The sequence below is a fragment of the Leptinotarsa decemlineata genome, unplaced genomic scaffold (assembly GCF_025532065.1).
Source record: "Leptinotarsa decemlineata unplaced genomic scaffold, Ldec_3_MD MMD2_P_RNA_scaffold_5, whole genome shotgun sequence".
Taxonomy (NCBI): domain Eukaryota; kingdom Metazoa; phylum Arthropoda; class Insecta; order Coleoptera; family Chrysomelidae; genus Leptinotarsa; species Leptinotarsa decemlineata.
Window position 1 is genome coordinate 5,586,556 of NW_027412532.1, and position 21,450 is coordinate 5,608,005.

Genomic DNA, 21,450 nt, shown 5'->3' on the forward strand with positions numbered 1-21,450 from the left:
CTGGTGTTGGGAAAGAGTTTTCAATAGATTCATTTCACGCCAGAGGTTTCAGTACGAACTATCAGATTAGATATCAGGGTTTGTCAAAGTACTAAACAGTGATTGATTGATGAGGAGTTGATTTATATGTATAACTATTTCAAATGTTCCGGTAACTTGTGAAATATAATCTAACATATAAAAGTGATCTTGTATAATAAATTGGTAAATGTAATACCATTAGGTACAGGAAAATAAAACGCAACTACTTGAGGGAACACTATTTATTTATTTAACTGAAATAAGTGTGTGTAATAAACTTTGGATTTAAGTATGCCATATTGAATAAAAAAACAAGTTTATTTGTCTGGAAAATGATCGCCAAGTATCTAAAATTATTATACATTAACCACATGACAAACTGTTCATTTCTTGTCATCATCATCTACAGAGGTGTAACATTTAATTCAAACGGGAGCGTGTAAAAACCATTTCAAAGAAAAATCACTTAACCCTACTAGATATCCGTAGGTATAAAGCCAATTCAAAAAAATTACCTGAGCTGATATTCCTGAGAAATCATTTCGAACTCTGTGGCTGCGTTGTAGATGTTGACATACAATAAAATACACAATGGCACAGGAAAAAACCGCAAAAAACGGCACGTCGAAACATGCACCAGTTTCGTTTTCGTATTTGAAATTTTTTCCTAAATCCACAGATGATCCTACCTATGTTACAGGTGTAACGATAACGGCGACAATCGTCGAATTGCCACCAAGCACCTTCAATAATATAGTAGTTAGCACCAGAAACAACAGTAGAAGTATAACAATATACAAGTGGGTTTTGATTCACAACACACTTCTGGTTCATTAATTTGGATGTGCCACAGCCCTGATCTGCAGAAAAGAATTACCTCAACAGAGTTACACCTAGAAACATTCAACATATGTTTTGGCTCTCCGGAACTTGCAACAGATTGAGGAAGCAGAGTTTTATTATTTTGTAGATTCATTAATAAGATTTGCATCAAACTGGTCTTGGTGGTTACCAAAACCGATCTGAATCCTGCACGTTTAAAGCTCGACTGGGCAAAAACAGTGACACACCTCAAAAAAACTCGCAACTATGCACTAATATATAAACTGTGTTGTAGTACAAATAGCATTCACCATAAGTAAAATATAAACTTATATCAATACCCAAGTTAAAACATGAACAACAAATATATAATTACTGAGGTAGTTTACATCTGTTTTTTTTTCAATAATTATTCCTTAGTCCTTCGGATATTGTACAAAATATTCGTACGGGAGTGTATCATCAGCTTATAACTCGACAAGACAGAAAAGACAAAAGAATCTATAAGGTGCAAGACGAACAATATTCTGGCTGAAAACGGTACATTTATCCGGTACTAAGGTACTAATTCTACAGCGGGCTGGTTTGCACACATCAGTCTCCGTCTAGCGTTATGTAACATGTACTATAAACTATAGTGGTTTTAAAAAATGTGGAAGTAACGGTTTCCAACCCGCAGATGTCGAGCCATATCGGAACTTACTGATTTGACATGATTTATCTATTGGAACAAACAAAGAAGTTGAAAACCGCCAAGCCACAGTGGGTGAGAGGCTTAACTCGAAAATACTAAAACTGATTGTCGAGAGGTACCCACTCACCCGAACAATTAAATATAAAAAATACCAGATGATAATATATGTACTATATACTATAGAATGACTTTGATTTCTCGGTCAGAAAAGTTCTGTTGAGTTAATCCGGACGTTTCTAAATTACTCACATGAGTAGCTACTCATTAACGAAAATTCCTTCGGGGATTGATGTTACTTCAAGTATATCGGGAAAAAAGAAAGTCAGATTAACCCAAACCAAGGCTTTTCTACGGCTATGTATTTTTACGGAAGGACGAGTTTCTTTGTTATACGACTTCTTGGTTTCAAAGATATTTGTTGCGTAAGAGGCCGATATTCTTTCCAAATATTTAAAATGAATTTTTTTGCGAATCTCGGAAGAAATTCGAAATCAATTACACTTTGAAGGCTCCAAAATGTCATGCCATAAATTCGATCAACTGTCGAAATATTTGGTCCTTCAGATCTCAAATCAATATGTAAGTCAATGCATTGAAACACCAAGTAGACGTAACAGAGTAACTCGCCTGCAGAACGTAGCTTTTTCGGACACGTCAGAAATCTATGAAACTCGTAAAAATTACATGTAAAAAAAATGCATAACTTCAAGAAAGAAAAACTATAACTATAGAATAACGCGATCCCGATTTGAGACGACTGAATTCGACATTTGTCAAAACAGACAATCACTTGAAATACGCAAATTTAAACAACGAAACAAAAGTTGCCTCACGCTTCACAACATCTATGATTATTATTATATATATTTTTTTCATTTTATGATATCGACAAAATATTAAACGGTTCACACAATATAGCCGGGAGGTCAAACTTTTGTGTTACATAATATTAATCCAATCGAAATCAATCGCTCAATCGGAATTTATGGTAGGCACTATGAAATACCATAACTTTGTATATGTATGGATTGTCAGTCATCTTTTTTAAGTCAACGACCAACAGTAATTTTCGTACGGGCCTATACAGAGCGACCCAAATGTCACATCCGTGTGGAATTCTCAAACAGAATAGGCTTGACACATTTAGATGCATGGAATTCATTCTTGAAAAATAAATACACTTTTATTGAAGCTTGAAGGGGCTGCAGAAAACTTTTTGAAACTTTGGAAGCAGTAAAAATTTCATAATTGTTTATTTCCCTGATTTGGTGCCATTCAACCTTCCGTGTACATTATAATATGTCTCAAGCCCTAACGGATGGACACATTTGAATCGCCCAGTATAAGCAGTGATTATTCTGTATTACGAGAACGCTTTTTGTCCTCGCACACGTGTGAGATACAGGGCGAACCAAACATCACAAAGCTTTCCTAGTTTATACATGTCCTGATTTGTTTACGACATTTCCTATGCCACTGAATATTCAACATTCAGACTCGCCCTGTAGGAATAATCAAAAATTATTATATAATGGCTCTCAGGATGAAAAGGAATTGTGGAGTTTATCTGGCACTGACGTTCAAGCAAATTATTTGAAGAACGACCACAAACTCTATTTGCAACGTATTTTTCGAAAACAAATCGAATAATTGAAAACGTAACAGAAAAAACAGAAAGTATCAATTGTGTGAAGAAAAAATTCAAACTAGTTTCCTAGCGTGTATGATTTCTTTGGTAGATGAATTGACACAAATGAAATCTCAACTCAATTGAAAAACATATACGTATGCGTAGACTGCCTTTGGTAGCAATTGATTACGTGATTTGGTGATCTTGGTGATCATTTCAGTATTACAATCAACCTTTTTTGTTTTGGGGGGTCAGAAAGTAACGTTTTGATTGTTACGATAATTTTGAAATGGAAAAATAATGAAAATTGACAGCTCTTCATTTCTTTCACCTGCTACAAGATACTGAAGGCAGATGAAAGAAAATCAGCCAACGTTAGATTTTCTCAATAGACTGATGGTATCTTCTGTGAAAAATGGATCATTTGAATGTTGGAACTGTTTCTACACTTTGTTTATTACATTCATTTTGTACTAAAAGTCGTTTGTTTTGTGCGATGTTATATGATTGTATCTTTTACCAATTTTTATTTTCTACATTACCACATTAACTGTAGATGGCTTTTGCGAGAGTTTCCCGAAAGAATGTTGTATGAGAGGGATGACGAGTGTTTCTTTTCTCTATGCTTCATTCTGCCGAAAATAAATATATGTACCCTTTTACTAACATTTTTTTTTATCATAAATAAAGCAAGCTCTCCTGGTAACATTTCTTGCACTTTGGCACTCTTTTCATAAACTCTGTACAAACGATTCAAAATTTTTTTCTCTTCTCATTTTTTTTATACACAAAAGTAATAAATATATTTATATTCTCAATATAATAATTTATATCCATTTTTTCACAATTTCTTATTTTTAGTTTAAAATAGCGACCCCGCTACGTCTAAAATTTTTTTAAAAATCTAACAAAAAGATATCCACCCCAACAAACAATATTTATCAAAAATAGTTATTTTACAACGCGGTTTTTCATGGGAATGCGTTATTAGGGATCGTTCGCCACAAAAAGTCAGCCAATCATTTGCTTTAGTAGTCACGTCAAATAACATGGGCATTAAAACCAGGCGAAAAAAGTAAACTCCATGCTTTTTTATCTCAGTAACATAGTTTATTATTCAAATATTTCAGTTGTTGAATTCAATGGGATTTAAGAATTCAGAATACTTTCAAATTGAAAAAAAAATAGAAGTTTCTTCATATAGGAAAAATGGCATCAGAGAGCGATTCAAAATTTTATTTTCATTTGCCGTTATATTTCATGTTTCTCTATTTCCAAACGAATGTTTGGAAATAGCATTCTGAAATAAAACCTAGTTTGTCAAAAAAACCTAAACCTACCTTTTGCATCAAAAAGTTTTAACGATGTTTTTTCCTATTTGATTTTTTTTCAATCAAACAGAAGAAAGAATCTGACAAATAGTATTTGAATATGCTCTTCAGTAGAATTCGACGTGTGTTCAAATAGAACGAAATAGATGAAATATTGTTCTCAATCAGCAATTATATTTTACGACTTAAAAGATGATCAAACCCTGCGACTGCTCAACACTGACTAGGCACATATCGGCTTGGCAGTGAAATATCTTGATGAAGAAACAGCTGGGAATACGAAACCACCAACTTAATTCGACAAAAAAAAGTAAACAGAGTAGGGGCTAGATTGGAGGCACCTCCACACCATTCAAGTGACGAATGATCCCTAATAACCCACCCGCACGAAATCCGGCCTGGCGTTCTGTCCTAACGCCATCTATATTCTCGAGTTTGTACTATCAGGAACGAGAGGATCCCTCTCTCTAACTGCCTTGACGCAAGGCATTCAAGGAGGCCGTTTTCCTCTCGTACTCGTCTCCTACATCTTGGCATATCTAAATTTCACCGCTCTTTTTTTGCATGCTTCCGCGGAGCGGGGAGGGGCGACAGTCCCGACACTCCAACAAATAATAATACATTTTTCGGAACCTGCCCAAACCCCGAACCGACGGAAAATAACATTTATTTCAACAAATCGCCTAACAATAATATAATAGTTAAAAAATGTCTATTTTTCACCACATTCACGCACACGAAGTTGTCCATTTTCAAGTTTCAGTTTGGTTTAGGTATCGCGGTACCTTCTCCGGTGTAGTACAGTCACAATTGGGGCTAAGCGGTACTTTTGTTAACGACAGTTCGTCCGAATGCCGTTCGGCCAAATAAACTCCCCGGCGACTTGGCAAAGAGTTCGTCGCAATTTCGAAACAATCGCAACTATCGACGCACCATCTACCGCCTAGCTCCAAACACAATACACTAATAAACTAAAACAAGGTCCGAAATAGTTACTTAAAGCTTTTTTTTTCACATTCACACTCGTATTTTATTACGGTAGTAGTAGTAAAAAAATGTAACAGCCACGTTAACTCCGAAGGAACTGTACGCCTCTTGTGTTTCTTTGATGTAGTGTGTGTGCAAATTCTTCAGATGTTCACGATGACTGGACTCTTGCTGTCGAACATCGGCTTGGTATCTTTGGTTATTGTGTCCACAGAAGTTCAGGTAATAGTAAAAAAAAATATGCGGTTGTTCGGTTGTATGTTTGTTGTGTGTAAATAACGGAAATTTCAGTGGCTATATAATCTAATATATTTTGATTATTTGAGGTAGATTCTGTTTAGTAGGCACGTAGTTCGACGCATACCTTATTCCAGGACGATTCCCGTCAAAGACTTTCCACTATATATCAACTCAACTATATAATAACTATTCAAAAAAAAATCAAGAAAACAAAAACTCAAGGCGCACCCTCGCTCATTTGGAAGCACGACCTGCGCTTGTCGTACGGGGTGGAGCTTCTTGAAACGAGTGGAAGGCATCGAAGAGACGTTTCGTGTACAATAGGGTATGGTGAAACCCATGCGCACAGGCAGTGTTTGTGTTGCTCTAGCTAGTACTACTGTTGTGGCTCGGATGATGTACCTTCCGATTGACTGGGATCTTTCTGTGGTCTTGGGGGGCGCTGCCGGCCTTGCGGGGGCACTACGGACTGCAGGACCATGGCACGAATGCGTCGTTGTGCCGACTGAAACAAAATCATCATTTAATGAAAAATGCATTCTCAAGAGGCACTGAAAGTTGTAAGTATTGGAAAATAACAAACTTTCAATAAATACTCGTTGATTGGAATATTTATTGTTATTTCATAACTTCTTTGTACCTAGTTGTAGAAAACTTTATATGAAATTGAACACATTTCAATACAGAAACACTTGGAGAGAGTAATTTTTCATTGAACAAACAAAAAAATATCAATTGTCTTGATTCACTCTAATGAAAACAGTAGATTATTTATCATAGACTGATTAATTATCGATCATACTTCTAGGATCTGATCATGATAATTCATTTAAATTTGCAGAAAAACCAGTTAAGAGAAGATGAATTTTTAATATGTGAACTGTACGGTTTCTTATGTATTTTATTATTCTAGGATGACTCTACACTTCACTGAACACCACACAAGGCACTACCTTCTGATTTTCTTGCCATTTGACACAATATTAAAATAAAAATATGTATTTGCCTAGAAATAGTAGTTTCAATAATAGCAATCCAGAAAGTTTAAATTTTTTTCTTTTTCATTTTTATCCCATTAGCTGAAAAATTATTGAGACATTTTCATAATTCGTACCCAGTTTTTATATTCAATTAAATTCCCCTTGATCGGCATTCCTATCAAAATGAAATAGCTCACCTGGACACTGAAGAACGGCCCAATGATATGAACTGTGGTTTCGTCTTCTTGAGGAGAGGCGCCTTGTTCGGGCAATTTGATCACGCTGCCGGTCACTCGCTGCAGTTCGCGTACATTTTGACCGCCCTTGCCGATAATTCTTCCTACTTGAGAACTTGGCACCATTATCTCGACCGTTAGTCGAACGTCGTCGGAACCAGCTACGAATCCTTCCTCTCGCATTTTTTCGAAAATCAAATACTGGGCCTGAGAAAGAGATGCATATTGAAGTACACCACAAGCGGCAAAAATATTAAATTACCTTCCACTGGGCCTCCGGGGAGCCAACAATTGTGACCCTTCTCTCGTTTTGCGTCTCTTGGGGTTTGGTCTCGTCTATGGGAGCTATCTTAACGGAGGCACCGGAAAATCTTATGATATTTCTGATGTGGGAACCTTTAGTACCGATTATGGCACCTACTGCGTTGTTGGGTATGTACAAGTATGTCGTTTCTTGGGTATCGCCACCGGCTTGAGACGATCCTGCAGGGTACATGCCAGGATAGGGAGCTTGTCCAGTGTAGAGGCCTCTTGATCCATATCCAATTCCTGGATGAAATTTATTTTTCAGAATATATATTATATGTTGAACCAATCAAACTGTATTCTTCAATTAAATTAGTTTAATGCATAATTTTTTGTTCGTACTTATTTGTTATAGTTTTGACTTATGGTGTTTTCCCTATTATAAACATGTATGTTTTTTGGTGAAATCAATCGTTCGTATCGTTATTTATTTTAACGCGTTGGGATGTCAGCGTTCCTCAATTAAATATTTATTTTTCTTACGTTGCCATATAGTTGGGGCATTCTTCAACCCGAAAGACAGTTTCATAAATCGTAGTGATCGTACAGTGCTTTTGCACTTCAAAACTATTGTTACATTGTTACATTTAGAACTTCTATAATTGATATATTAATGATCATACGGTTAGATTTCGAATTCCTGTACTGTAAAATCGAATACATAATTTTTCAAAATTTATTTCGGGAAAGAAACGACTGAAACCTTCGAAACTCCAACAGATTATCACTCGCATTGAAATTAAACTATTTCCAGGTTTCGATGAAAACCGTAAATAATTTTTGGCATAAACTTTAATAAAACGATGCATGTTTCAGAATGGTTCAATTCATTTATCAAGAGTCAAGTTCTATTTCAATGTATTACTCGCAGGGAACTATTTTTGTATAAATGTGACCATCTAATTTCTAAACACCATGTACATGAAAGGATGAACTATAATCGTTACAAGATTGAACAATTACATGAATATAGGAAATAGATACAAACGATAAAAGTTTTTGTGTTTATTCTATGATAATCTCTTATCAATAGCCATAAATGAAAGTTTCAATATAATTGATGTTTTGTCATTAAATATTATTGAACTGAAAAAAACAATTTTCGATAGGAAAATATGAAAATATTCATTCAAATTCCACTGATACAATAATTCTTGAATTTCATCTCGGAATATAATTTGATTCCACTGAGTGGTAAGATTTATGTGAATGTCAAATATGCACAGGTGTTTTTGAATTGAACTGTGTTACGTTCTTTTCATTTAATGTCAATTATATAATTATTCTTAATAATTATTATAATATTTCTATAACAATAAAATATCATATCTCCTGGGAGGTTCAGTGAGTAGCTACAAAAGTCTCGAAACAGGTGATTTATATTGGCAAGCGAATATAACGATCAAAATAAGATTATATACAATTTTTCATTTCCAACTACGAATACCTTACTTTGATACTATCCACTTGTAGACCGGGAACTACCGATAAAGTTTGTTTGAAGGGATGGTTTGAAGGTGGAAGTCCAAACAGATGAAATACACCGATAAAGTTGATACTACGACCACACTGCCATGGTTGAGAACTATTTCAAGTCAATATATCAATAGCCCCGTTTTCCTTGAGTAATTCATGATTTACTAAATTAATAAAAATAATACCAATAATATACTAAGATCAATGAAATCAAATGAAAAATCGGTATTCAACTTCGTTGAATTCCGAATTTGAATTTTCGATTTTGTTAATTTTTTCACAATATCCCGTTCCATTAGAGATATAATCGATCTTAACAATCTTGATACTACATACTCAATTAACCTGCCAGATATATAAACGTGATAGAAAAAAAGGAAACTATGTGATTATTTTTTAGCAAAACAATTGGGGTCTATTTCGTTTATTTATTGTACGGAAAATGTCAGGTGTCCAACCTTCCAATTCACTGAACCATTTTGAATAGAGAAAACAGTGTAAATAAAATATTTTGACTTATAAGTATTGTCTTACCAGCAGTGGCCATCATAGCCATGGGATGTAGACCCGGGAACATCATCGTCTGGGGTGCCATGGCTTGGAGGTCGTTCTCGTAGCTCTGCCTCAATTTCGAACTGATCATCGCTTCGGCTCGACTCATGTTCTCTATCGTCCCCTTGACGGTGATGATCCGTTCCAGATTGAAGGAGTTGATGTCGTTTATGCTTGACACGGTGATTTTCGTGTCGGTGTCCTGCATGATCCTTTTGATAGTGTTACCGCCCTTGCCTATGATCCTGCCTATCAAGTTGTTGTGGGCCAGTATTTTCAAAGATATTTCTCTACAAGAAAAAATTAACTTTGTTAATTGAAGAAGAAGCGATTAAATACAGTGTGTGCCACATCGAGCTTCCATTAGAAGCTCAAGGAGACCTGCTGAATTTTAATAATTTTCAGTTTGCTAATAATACTACCAAGAAATGTTTTTTTCATTTTAATCCGTCATCTCAGAAATCAATTCACCTAGAAAATTCCAACTAATGTAATTTTGTTCAGCTTGAAACACCTAATGATGCTATTATAATGAGTGATTTTTTTGTTGGAATCTTTTTGGCAACACTATTTTTGACAGATCACGCGTGAATCGTGTCTTGTGTCATTGTCAAACTTGTTCAGTTTGGTCTATAATTTAACCATGAATCGACTTACGAATGAACAACGCTTGAAAATTATTGAATTTTATCATAAAAAATCATGCTCGGTGAAGAAAGTGCATCGTGCACTTCTTCCAATTTATGGGCAGTTTCGTCGGCTTACTGAGGGAGCTATTCGGAAGCTTGTGACTAAATTTCGAACCCAGTTTACATTATTGGACATTAAACCACTAACACGCATACGTAGAGTGAGGACCGAAGAAAATATTGCAGCTGTATCCGCCAGTGTTCGTGATGACCGTGAAATGTCGATTCGCCGCCGTTCGCAGCAATTGGGCCTCTGTTACTCCACTACGTGGAAAATTTTGCGAAGGATTTGGGTGTAAAACCTTATAAGATACAGCTGGTGCAAGAATTGAAGCCACACGAACTCCCATAGGCGCTGGCAAAGTTGGAGGAAGATCCACATTTTTATCGAAAAATTGTGTTCAGCAAAGAGGCTCATTTCTGGTTGAATGGATACGTCAACAAGCAAAATTGCCGCATCTGGAGTGAAGACCAGCCACAAGCATTGCAAGAGCTATCGATGCATCCCGAAAAAGTCACTGGTGTGGTTTATGGGTCGGTGGCATCATCGGGCCGTACTTCTTCGAAGACGACAACGGCTGAAACGTTGTTGTGAATGGCGAGCGCTACCGTATGATGATTGACGACTTTTTGCTGCCCAAAATGGAAGAATTGCACATGCCTGAAATGTGGTTTCAACAAGACGGTGCCACATACCACACGGCACGCGAAACATTGGCCCAATCAAGAGCCGCCTTCGGTGAACAGTTTGGGCCCATCAATTGGCCGCCTAGATAGTGTGATTTAACGCCTTTCGATTATTTCTTGTGGGGTCATGTTAAGGCTCATGTCTACAGGGGCAGATCATCCAATTCAGGCAAAAAGACTTCGGCAATCGCAGTTGAGAAGAACGGTATTTATAGAAAAATATTCAAATTGATTACACCCTTTGTTTCCAGTAGACTTACTTGAAAGGATTTGAAATGAATTCCATATCATTTTTCTACATATTGAAGGACCACCTTACTCATTTTTTTTCCTAAGTCGAATAGTATATCAATTTTTCCAGGGGGTACCATTTTACAAAAGATTTTACAAAGTACAACTGGTAGAGCACGAGGTATGTTCAGAGAATAAGTGAGAATTTTAATTTTTTGACAAAAACAGAAATGTTTTCGCCTTCATATCAGTCCTCATTAGACTCAAACTAATTCATTGAGATAACCTTCAACTCTCTCAGCGATGCACTTTTGATATCATATATGCTTATGAAACGACGAGCACTTGAGGTTTTCTTTATTTTTGGAATCAGGAAAAAGTCAAATGGAGCCATGTCTGGCGAATATGGAGGCTGGGGCATCGTTACAGTATTGTTTTTGTCCAAAAACACCTAGACTGAAAATTTTCAACTATATCGATTGTTTTATTTTTCTAACCCCAACTCCGCCTCCTAAACACATTCCAGGGTTAGCATATGAAAGGATTATAACATGCATTTAGGCCAATATGAAGTTCAAGGAGTCTTTTAGTTCATCTGAGCTCTCTGAAGGGTTTCAGATGTTACGAACTAGTTTATCCAATGAACCATATCTTTTTCAACTTACCCTTTATTCGTGTTATTGGCTTCCTGCTGCATAACTTCCAGGATCCTCTTGCACGCATTCGTGCAGTTTTCAGGGTTACCATAAATGGTGATGGCCTTTTCCAAGGAACCCACATTGTCTTTTCTGTGGACGTCCACTCGTGCCCTTGTCTGTTGCGTAATTTGTCTGATAGTTGAACCCTGTCTGCCGATAATTGCTCCCACCTGAACAAAATTATAATTTAGTGACATACGTGAATATTATAAAGAAAACAGTGGTTCATATTACCCAGTGATTTTTCGGGGTGAACTTTAATACACACCAGCAAATTCCCTATTGATTTATCTTTGTTCATTTTTCAGATTGTGAAAGATTACATACCCAAAAAAACAATAAGAAAAACTAATATCCTTCGCTACTACATCATTATATGTCAAAATGCTCCATACAAGCGTTGAAAACGATTACATTTTGAAAATGTAATATACGGTATTGACAAATTTACGAGAGATTAGTTTTTGGAATAGAAGAGTTTGACTTTCTATTTCTGCATCTTTGAACGAAAAAAAATGTGGTCTTATTCTTTCAGTACTGAGAAGTACATACAAGTTTTGAAAAATGACACACGTAGTACTTGTTTCACCAATCAACGTAATCTTACCATATCACTTTGCACCAGGATCCTTAAGGGAAAGTCTGTCTGCCTGCTCTGCCCAGGTAACCCCCCAAAGGGGGCACCCGGACCCCGAGGACCTCTCCGCCCCCGTTTTTCTACAGCCAATTCGACTTTCAGTTGTTTACCCTCTACTTCGGCGCCATTAAGGGAATTTACCGCCCTGAAACATGAATTAATTGTCAATTAGTATATGATACAGTGCTATGCAGATATTGTTTATAAAAGGAAATCAGTTGCAACAAGTCCTTTCTGATTTATCTCTCCTACAAAAAAGATTCGTTTGAATATGGTGGAAAGTTAGCTTATAACCTTCCCGAAAAGCTGTAATTTTTCGATTTTTATGATTTTTTTTCAAAGACCTCATTTTTAATTAAAAAATTGAAACCATCGGAATATGATTTTTTGTGTGTTAAACTTTTTTTATTGAAATATCAGTTCAAAGTTACTAAAAAAAACCTTAGTAGAGAAAACTTTCAAGAAAAACGGAAAAAACTGAAAATAGAAGATTTTTTAGTACGCCGTTACCGATATAAGCCCGTCTTGCCGTCCCAAGAGGGCAGTTCAGAAAGTGAATAGAGTGGCTAAACAAGAAATTCAAATAGCGGAAATAAATCAAGCGTTAGTTGCCAAGTGTTGTAATAAATGAATTAGTTTGTGATTAGTGAAATATTGTTGGAAATAAATTTGTTTAAGACAGTTAATTCATTAATTTGTCACAATATATTTTTTCAAGTACGCATCTCGCTGAATCGTGTTGTGTCGAGTGAGGAACCAATAGCCGACCCGAGAAAGATAACGTCTTGTATAAAATCATCGAATATCCATACACCGTATACAACTGTTGAGTTTCTGGTTGCGAGCTTGTTCAATTTCTTGAAGATACATCTTGAGAATATGTCTGTGACTGACAACTGACAGAAATGACTTCTACAGATACTCTCAATCGATACTTCAAAATAGTGACGACGTTTAAAATTCCAGGTTACAGTTAACGACTAATTCCCGCTGACGAATATTCTACGAAAGTCTTGCCATTTCTGGAATTATTTACTTAGTGTCCAGGTTTGTAACATTTTCCCTTCCTTTCTGTTATTCCGGAGAGGAATAATTGAGACTTTCATGTTCTTTTCTCCTTAATCAACATTGGGATCACGGGCTCATCAGTCAGCGACCTTTGGTCTACCTCTTTCTAATTTGGGCTTGGTAGAACCAAACGTCATCATCTGGGACTGGCCCTAAAAGCCTTTTCATTAGTGGTCACTTGTAGTTGCGAGCTGATACATTCATGAATTTTGACCCATTTGTCGACGAACTCAGGGTAAACTGGGGGTTACTTCTGCTACCTGCGTATCATCGACGTCGATGGAGTACACCTTTAGTTAGAAAAAACCGTGATTCGATAAGAAGAAACAGTAGTACATTTTTTTTCATTAATTCATGACAGTTCTGACGCAAAGTTTGTTTATGGTCCGAGTATATTTTAGATAAAGCCACTACATTTGTTCTTTGAGTATTCACAGCCATTTGAGCCAGTTCCAGACCAACCCCAGATTATTGTTCAGTTGAATCTTGAATTTAGTGTTCTACTAAAGCTCCATGCAATGATTTTCATCATGATCGAAATACTTTTACTTGTTTAATTCTTTAGTAATATCGGCATCTCTGTATCTGTAGAGTAGGGAGTGTGAGTGTAAGCCCACAGCACTAAGTCCACATGTGATCCATTGTACATCCTCCCGAGAAGTTGTCCTCCTAGGTCATCGTCCATCCTGTCCTTTCCAGGAAGGTGGACAGAGCACTGGGAGACATCTCCTTTATATCGGCAGGTGTAGACCAATACTCGCCGAACATACACTCTGTTATTGATGATAACTCCGGGCACTCGCATAGGACATGCCAGACAGTCTCATCTTCCTGTTCACACATCCTGCATAAAGGTGTGTCCACTAGCCTCATATTATGGAGGTGTTTCCTTAGTTGACAGTAGCCAGTCAGAAATCCTACTGTTGAGCGTAGATTTTTCCTGGTCATCGCCAGATATTTCTTCGGGACCAGCTTCTCAGGGTCGCCCAGGGTGATCCTGGCAAGGTTGCATCCTTTGATTCCATCCCATCTTTTTAGGGATTGAGCATGGGTGTAACATTTGGCTAGTTCCGCAATTGTCGAAGTCACCAGGTGCCACTGGGTCCAAAAATTCTTGGTCCAGCCGCTTCCTCGGTTGAAGAGTTGGCAGGATAATGTTATTATCTTGGTGGCACTCCTTTAGCTTTGGCTAAATCTTGGTGGCACTCCGGCATAGCTGTTATTAACACAAACTTCTGGCTAAAGAAACAATGTTTCGAACACCGGAATTTTGAAGTTATAATGTAATCTTTCCATCATCTTGCAAGTGGGGATTTCACATATCGACTTTTGGTTACTATAAAACATTCTATCGCCTGAACTTTTCATTCAAGCAAAAGGGATTAGGACAAGTTTTTTAATAGAATGACTCTTCTAACGTATCAGTAAATATTCAAATATCTAAAACAGGATTTTGTTTTAAATTGAAAGGAGTATTTTTTTAAGGCTTCTTGAAAAAAAGTTTTTTGGTTTAGGTAGTTTGCTGCTATTGTCAGACATATTAACAATGCTGTATCAGGAAATCAATAGTGATTTTTCCAAATCAATACTAGGGGTAGATAAAAAGTATTGAACTCACTGTTGCGCTTGTTCTGTAGTTTCATACGTAACAGCTATGGTCTGCGTACTGGGGTCCTTAGAGGTCAATTTGTCACATGACACTACTCTCCCTTGTTCGTTGAGGAGATGTTCGATGTCTTCGAACCTGACATGTGGACCCAAATTCGAAATTATGATCTTCGACGTTTGACTGAAACAAAAGATAAAATCAGATAAAATTGCTTTGAAAATCATCCATTTTTTAAAACATGATTGAAGGAGAATAAAAAGAAATCTGTTCCAAAACAAATTATTAAGTGTTATAAAAAAAATTTGGTAGTGTCTAGTTTTATTGAAGGAACCAGAAAACGGACTTCTAGTTGGGAGTTGAAAAATGAAAAAAATATAATGAAGGATTAAAATTATAGCAGTTTTTTTCTTCTCTTTTCCAAAATGGTTCATACATGTAATGTTCCTTATAGCAGTGGGTAGGTGGGTAGGCATCCTTTATCAGATCATTGGAGGGTATTGGTAATGTGTAAAGCGTACTTTGTCTTGTGAGATTCATCTATTTTTACGTACGAAGTATAGAAAGAGGTGTGACTGTTAACATTTTGTGTTGTTCAACTATCTTCGTTCGTGCAACTTCACAGATGTATGTTGAAGCTATTTTTCAAAGAATGAACATACTATCAAATAAGATATCAATTATGCCATGGTCTATCCTCATTTAAGTTTAAATATTGTTGTAAATCATGCCCAAAAAAAATAACGCCGGCCTCCACTGGTAACCATAAACCAAACTTTACGTAGCTAAGAGCGCGCGAATGTACGATGATTCCCCGCCACTCTAGAAGCAGCGAGAATAATGCTACCGATTTCAACGGAACTTCGGCGAAATTTCTACGGCATTTGATTAAGATATTTGAAGGCTAGCCACGAGGATATCAAGACAGTCAAGTGGGCGTTACAGTGCGGTACGTGAAGTGATTTAGTAAGGCGATATACATTCAAATAATAGTTGAAGTTTAATTGAAGTGTTTGTTGTATTTAAAGTGAAATAAAGTTGAGTTTGATCATTCAGTGTAGTCAATTATTGGTCAACCCACAGGGAAAAACGTAACAATATCATGGCTTGGGGCAGGGCAAAGGATTTTTCTATAGCACAGAAATGCGTCATAAGGCTAATCTTTAATATGGATTTCTGAGATAGCTGCCGGTCCGTTTTTATGGAGAAAAAAATATTGACAGCCTCCTCCACCTTCATCCTCAAATGTATCATGTTTGTTAGCCAAAACCATCAATTACATGATAAGACTGCTTCAGAACACAGTCATAATACAATAAATGGTGATCTTCTGAAAATCCCACATCATCAAATGACAAACTATAAAAAAACCTTCAGTATAATGCCATTACGTGCTTCAATAAGCTGCCAAATGTAGTTAAAAAAATCACAAGTGGCAAAGTATTTTATGATTGTATTAAAAATATTCTTTTAGAAAGATGATATTACAGTTACCAAGATTTTTTAATTGACAATCAATGACAATCAAAATCACAGTGGTCGTAATTTCATTTAGGTTTAATTTTTGTAAATGATGTAAAATGTTCACCAAAGTTGTGGGCTTATATGTTTATTTGTATATATGAACATATATAGACGTAAATCAGTGCTTATATTTTTACTAGCTTTTAGGACAACTAACTCACCTTATATACCCAAGTGTATAAAAAATGGTGATTGAACATTATTATTATTAGATAATGTGTCTGCATAACAACCAGATGCTGATTTTTTACAAAACGATTTAACATGACCAAGAATTTTTGTTTGTGATTTATTGTTGACCTGTTCATTTGCTAAGGTTCATCTCGAAGACATCAAAAGAATGTAGTATATTAGTGATTTTATTCCTCAAGTTCAATGCCGAAAATTTGGGCCACATCCTTGTTTTATTGTATCATAGAGATTCACTATGCTACTACACAGTAGTATCATCTAGAACAGGGGTCTCCAAACTACGGCCCGCCAGTGTCATCAATCCGGCTCGCGACAGCCAATGATTTACTGTTATCAATCTGGCCCGCGACAGCCAATGATTACCTAATTGTTGTTACTATTGCTGTGATAAGTTGAAGAAGAAAACACAGAATGATAATTACTCGGTTTTATTTACTTGCAAAGTAAAACTTAACGACAGAAATGATGACAAAGGAAACTTAACTTAAGTATCTAAGTTTAAGCATAATAATAACTAACAAATAATTGAAATGAATCACAGTAAAAAACACTAATGAGATTTATGTAATTGTGATTTTCCACCGACAATACTTTGTAGTTGTGGATCAATTTTACTTGTACCAATTATCAAAAGAGATTTAAGATGCTCATCGGTTAATTGAGATCTGTAAACATTCATTGTGTACTTCATTTTTCTTGGAACGTTCTGCATTCACTGCCGATTTTTCGCTTCTTTTCCATACTAACAAATCACACATAAAAACAATAAGTCAAATCAAAATACTTTTATTGACGGGTGTTACTTTATTTCACAATAGACAGTTTCGCTTCCTTCGCCTTTCCTACGCAGACTAACTCGCAGTTGCGCCGCTAGCCTTTTTATATGCAATTATTACTGCCATCTCGAGGTGATCGGAATACACTAGCTAGAACCAGAACTTTCTCGAACCAACGCGGTAATTCCAAATATTTAATTACGCCTAATGCCACCTAGCGGGTAGCTAAAAAAGATAGTACATAGTACCACTACTCGCCACTAGATGTCGTTAAGTGTCACAATACACAATAATAATTGAAATGCAAAAAAGCGTAAGTTTGCTTAGGTCACGCACTTTGCGACTATCCTAGTCTAGAAATATAGTTAAGGGCAGAAATTGGCCCTTGGCCATTATGGCCCGAAGGCTTCAAAGTTTGGAGACCCCTGATCTAGAAAATGTGTGATTTTCGCAGAAATGTTCAGTTAAGTTGTCATTATTACACAACATAAAAATTAACAGCCCCAGAACTATTATTATACTTTCAAGGTTTTTATTTTATACCTCTTAACTTTCCAGAATTCTCACTTTCATCGTAAATTATTGTTGCTAAAATGATTTTTTTGCCAATGTAATCATTATTTGATATAATCTGCTTCCAGTAATACCTATCAAAGAACGGTTCCTCTGCGAATAAAATTCATTTTGCTTGTTCAGTCGTAGTACACACTGTATAAACATTTTTTCTGGACGTTATCAATTATTGGAAAACAAATGTACGGTATGGATGAATATATAGCAATATTATTTGATAAACAAATTACTGTAATCTCTATCGTTATGCCCTCCTGAATACGATATCGGGGAAAGATAACCATTACTGTTATTATTCAGGGAAATCTAGGGTTCTTAATATAGGATGAGATATCAAAACAAGTTATACTTTATACAAACAGCCATTATTGGCATTATTTGGTTGGTTTTTACATATAGCACTAGGAAATCAATTCACTTCATTTATTTCTCTTCAGATTCCTCATGCGAGAAACGTAATGACAACATCTCAAATACTTGGAAAACACCATTAGACCGTAATCACAAGGTAATATTTTGACAATACGTGAGTTGAGACTGACCCGAACGAATTGTTCTTTTAGATAATTTGCTAGTTTGAAAGGTGGGTACCTTGTGGAAGAGGTATTAGCTAGGGGAGAAGTTGTTAAGTTGTTTTCTAATGACCTCAGTCCATTAACCTACAATGTAGGTGAGTTGAGACTGGTATTAGCCAGGGGAGTAGATGTTTTCTTATGTATGCCAGTCCATTTACCTACAGTGTAGGTGAGTTGAGACTGACCAGAACGAATTGTTCCTTTAGATAATTCGCTAGTTTAAAAGCTAGGTACCTTGTGGAAGTTTTACAGGTGCCCTAAAGATAATAGCACCTACTGGCAATCGGATATCATTTAACTCAGAAAGATAAGGATTATTTTCAAAGAATAATTAGGTAATCAACTGATAATTTAACTGTTCCAAATGACAAATCCAGTTTCTAGGAGAAAATCCTTATTTTGGTCTGATATTTATATTTTCTTTTGAGTTTTGTAAATCTTTTTGTTCATTCAGTTCCAAACAGAATGTTTGGGAGAGGAGTTCTTTTTTGATGACGCTATTATATCTGATTATCTGCCCTCCTAGACAGTCTGAGCCATGATTTTCACGATATCAGCTAGAAATTTCTTCGGATTTTCAATAAACCTACTTATTGCCCCAAATCCCTTTTTTAGATGTTAATGGGTATATTCTGAGATTATATACATTTAGCCTCGAAACAAGAAAATAATCATTACTGAATTTGTTGAGTCATTTCTCGTGCTCTTTCATCTTTTTCATGTCTAGCTGTTCAAGTATTCATAATACCGATAACAAGACTTTTACTGCAATCTGATCATAGATTATACTTGAAGTCACGAGTTCGAGGGACATTAATACACATTCCACAGCCAACAATAATTATTCTGAACATTGAATTACACGAAAGAAATTTTTTTTCGAAACAACATACAAATCATTCATATAATTCTTATAATATCATCCAGATTGGTACTGAAGCGTCCTAAGGCAAGTGTCTTACAGCGAAACATCGATGTCTACCAGTGAGGATGACAGTGTTCCATGTGGGTGAAATTTTTACCTTTCATTTAGTATACTGTGTAGAAATCCTGTGAATAATGTCTGATTTGATTCCATAACGAATGTTTGGAATACAAACTGAGTACAGAAAAGTGTTTTTTGTATAATTCAGTGTTCATATAAAAGTATTTGTTTCGAAAGAATTTTTCTTTCGTGTAATTCAATTCAGTGAAAGAACATTTTCCGAGATGTAGTTCATTACGGACGATAAAATTCGCCCTTTATTTCAATTGTAAGTTGAATATATACGTTATGTTGTGTTCTTTGTTTTGGTTATGAAAGAATGAAGGCGATATTATAATTATTATTATATTTATATGAATGTAGCTGTTTCAGGAGGGCTTTTTTTTCCAGTTTGTGTCTGAAAGTTACTTCTTTGCATGATTTACACATCTACACATCAGTGTCAATCATCCGTTAAAAAATGCTCTAACTGCATGAAACTAACTAACAAAGATGTGAATATTGATCATGCAGTCTGGGAAAAAAATAAATGCGTCTCGTACGCAGAAACTTTGAAAAGATTTAAGAATAGTCTCTTAAATACTCAATAGCAACTAAAGGGTAATTGTCATATTTCCCTCGTAGCTTCAAAGCCAGGTGTTAGTAAAGATACGAACACCTTATCAATTTTTTACCAAAATACTCGGAGATTAAGGACAAAAAACTGGTCAGATATTGAATTCTGTATTTCAGAGTGACTATCGCGTTTTTGCACTAATCGAAACCTGGCTCGGCTCATCCATCACTAATTTATAATTATTTCCGGATAGCTTTAACATATAAAGAATGGATCGCAATTTTGAACGCACTTCCTCAACAAGAGGTGGAGGTGTCCTTATTGGAGTACATGAAGACTTTATTTCTTCAGAAATTAATCTATCGTATTCTAACTTTCCCACTGATCGATATATAGTTGTTGTTAAAATAACCTATTCACATAAACATATTTTTCTGCTAAAGGTTTACCCACCTCCTCAGACTCCCCTAGCTGAGTTTGAACAACTCTTTGAAGCTCTGGAATTACTACACACATTACATAATAGTGCAGTTCTCATTGTAGGAGATTTTAATATTAGCGATTATGCTAGCCATCTTAATCATGATACAACTAATATGGAAATTACTATTCTCAATAACTTTTTACAAATCCTTGACCTATCTCAAAATAACTTTGTATATAATAAACTCAACAGACTTCTTGCCCTGGTATTTATTAATGGAGTGTCATGTGAAGAAATCAATGGATCCTTTCGTAGTCGAAGATCAGCATCATCCTGGCTTGGATATTACTTGTGTACTTGAGACGAAGGCTAACTACAAAAATAAACTGCATTCCTGTTTCCAAAATAATTATAATTTCAAAAGAGCCAACTATCCACAACTGTATAATCGAATATCTCCTATTAACTGGACCTTCTTGGAAGTTCTTGATGACTTAGAAGATGCATCCACATATTTCTATGGAAAACTTTATAATGTTTTTGATCGCTGCTGTCTCAAGTATACAGTTGAATCCATAAATAAATATCCTCCTTGGTATAATAGAAGCATTATTAGAGATTTGCAGGCTAAAATCAGAATCTGGCGCAAATACAAGCGTGAGTGTAATCTGCAGGCCCTTGAAGATTTCAAACATCTTTGAGCAAAAATAAAGCATGATGCATATATGATGTGTCATATAAAAATTCTTAGGTGAAACTGAGGAAGAAATACATATCAATCCCAACAGATTTTGGTCATTTATGAATAATAATCGAGGTAGCTCCAAAATATCACTGAATTTTAAAGGTCAATTGCTGGAGGGGCCCTCCAATATCGTAAACGGTTTTGCCAATCTTTTCAAACAATCGTATACCGTTTCTTCCCCTTTTCAACCAAATTCTGATATTGATAAT

At 35.8% G+C, this 21,450-nt stretch overlaps 1 protein-coding gene across 4 annotated transcripts in view; it reads right to left on the minus strand.

Moving 5' to 3' along the window:
* Positions 1 to 248: 248 nt before the first annotated feature.
* Positions 249 to 21,450, minus strand: part of Imp (IGF-II mRNA-binding protein) — a 166,918-nt gene continuing 145,716 nt past the window's right edge. For all 4 annotated transcript variants that reach the window (XM_074169350.1, XM_023161251.2, XM_023161252.2 and 1 more), the window contains 7 exons: positions 14,904 to 15,074; positions 12,188 to 12,362; positions 11,548 to 11,750; positions 9,258 to 9,565; positions 7,204 to 7,490; positions 6,903 to 7,148; positions 249 to 6,230 (listed from right to left, as the gene is read on the minus strand). In XM_074169350.1, the coding sequence (XP_074025451.1) occupies positions 6,102 to 6,230; positions 6,903 to 7,148; positions 7,204 to 7,490; positions 9,258 to 9,565; positions 11,548 to 11,750; positions 12,188 to 12,362; positions 14,904 to 15,074 (1,519 nt within the window). In that variant the 3' untranslated portion in view covers positions 249 to 6,101. The remainder of the gene's footprint in view (positions 6,231 to 6,902; positions 7,149 to 7,203; positions 7,491 to 9,257; positions 9,566 to 11,547; positions 11,751 to 12,187; positions 12,363 to 14,903; positions 15,075 to 21,450) is intronic.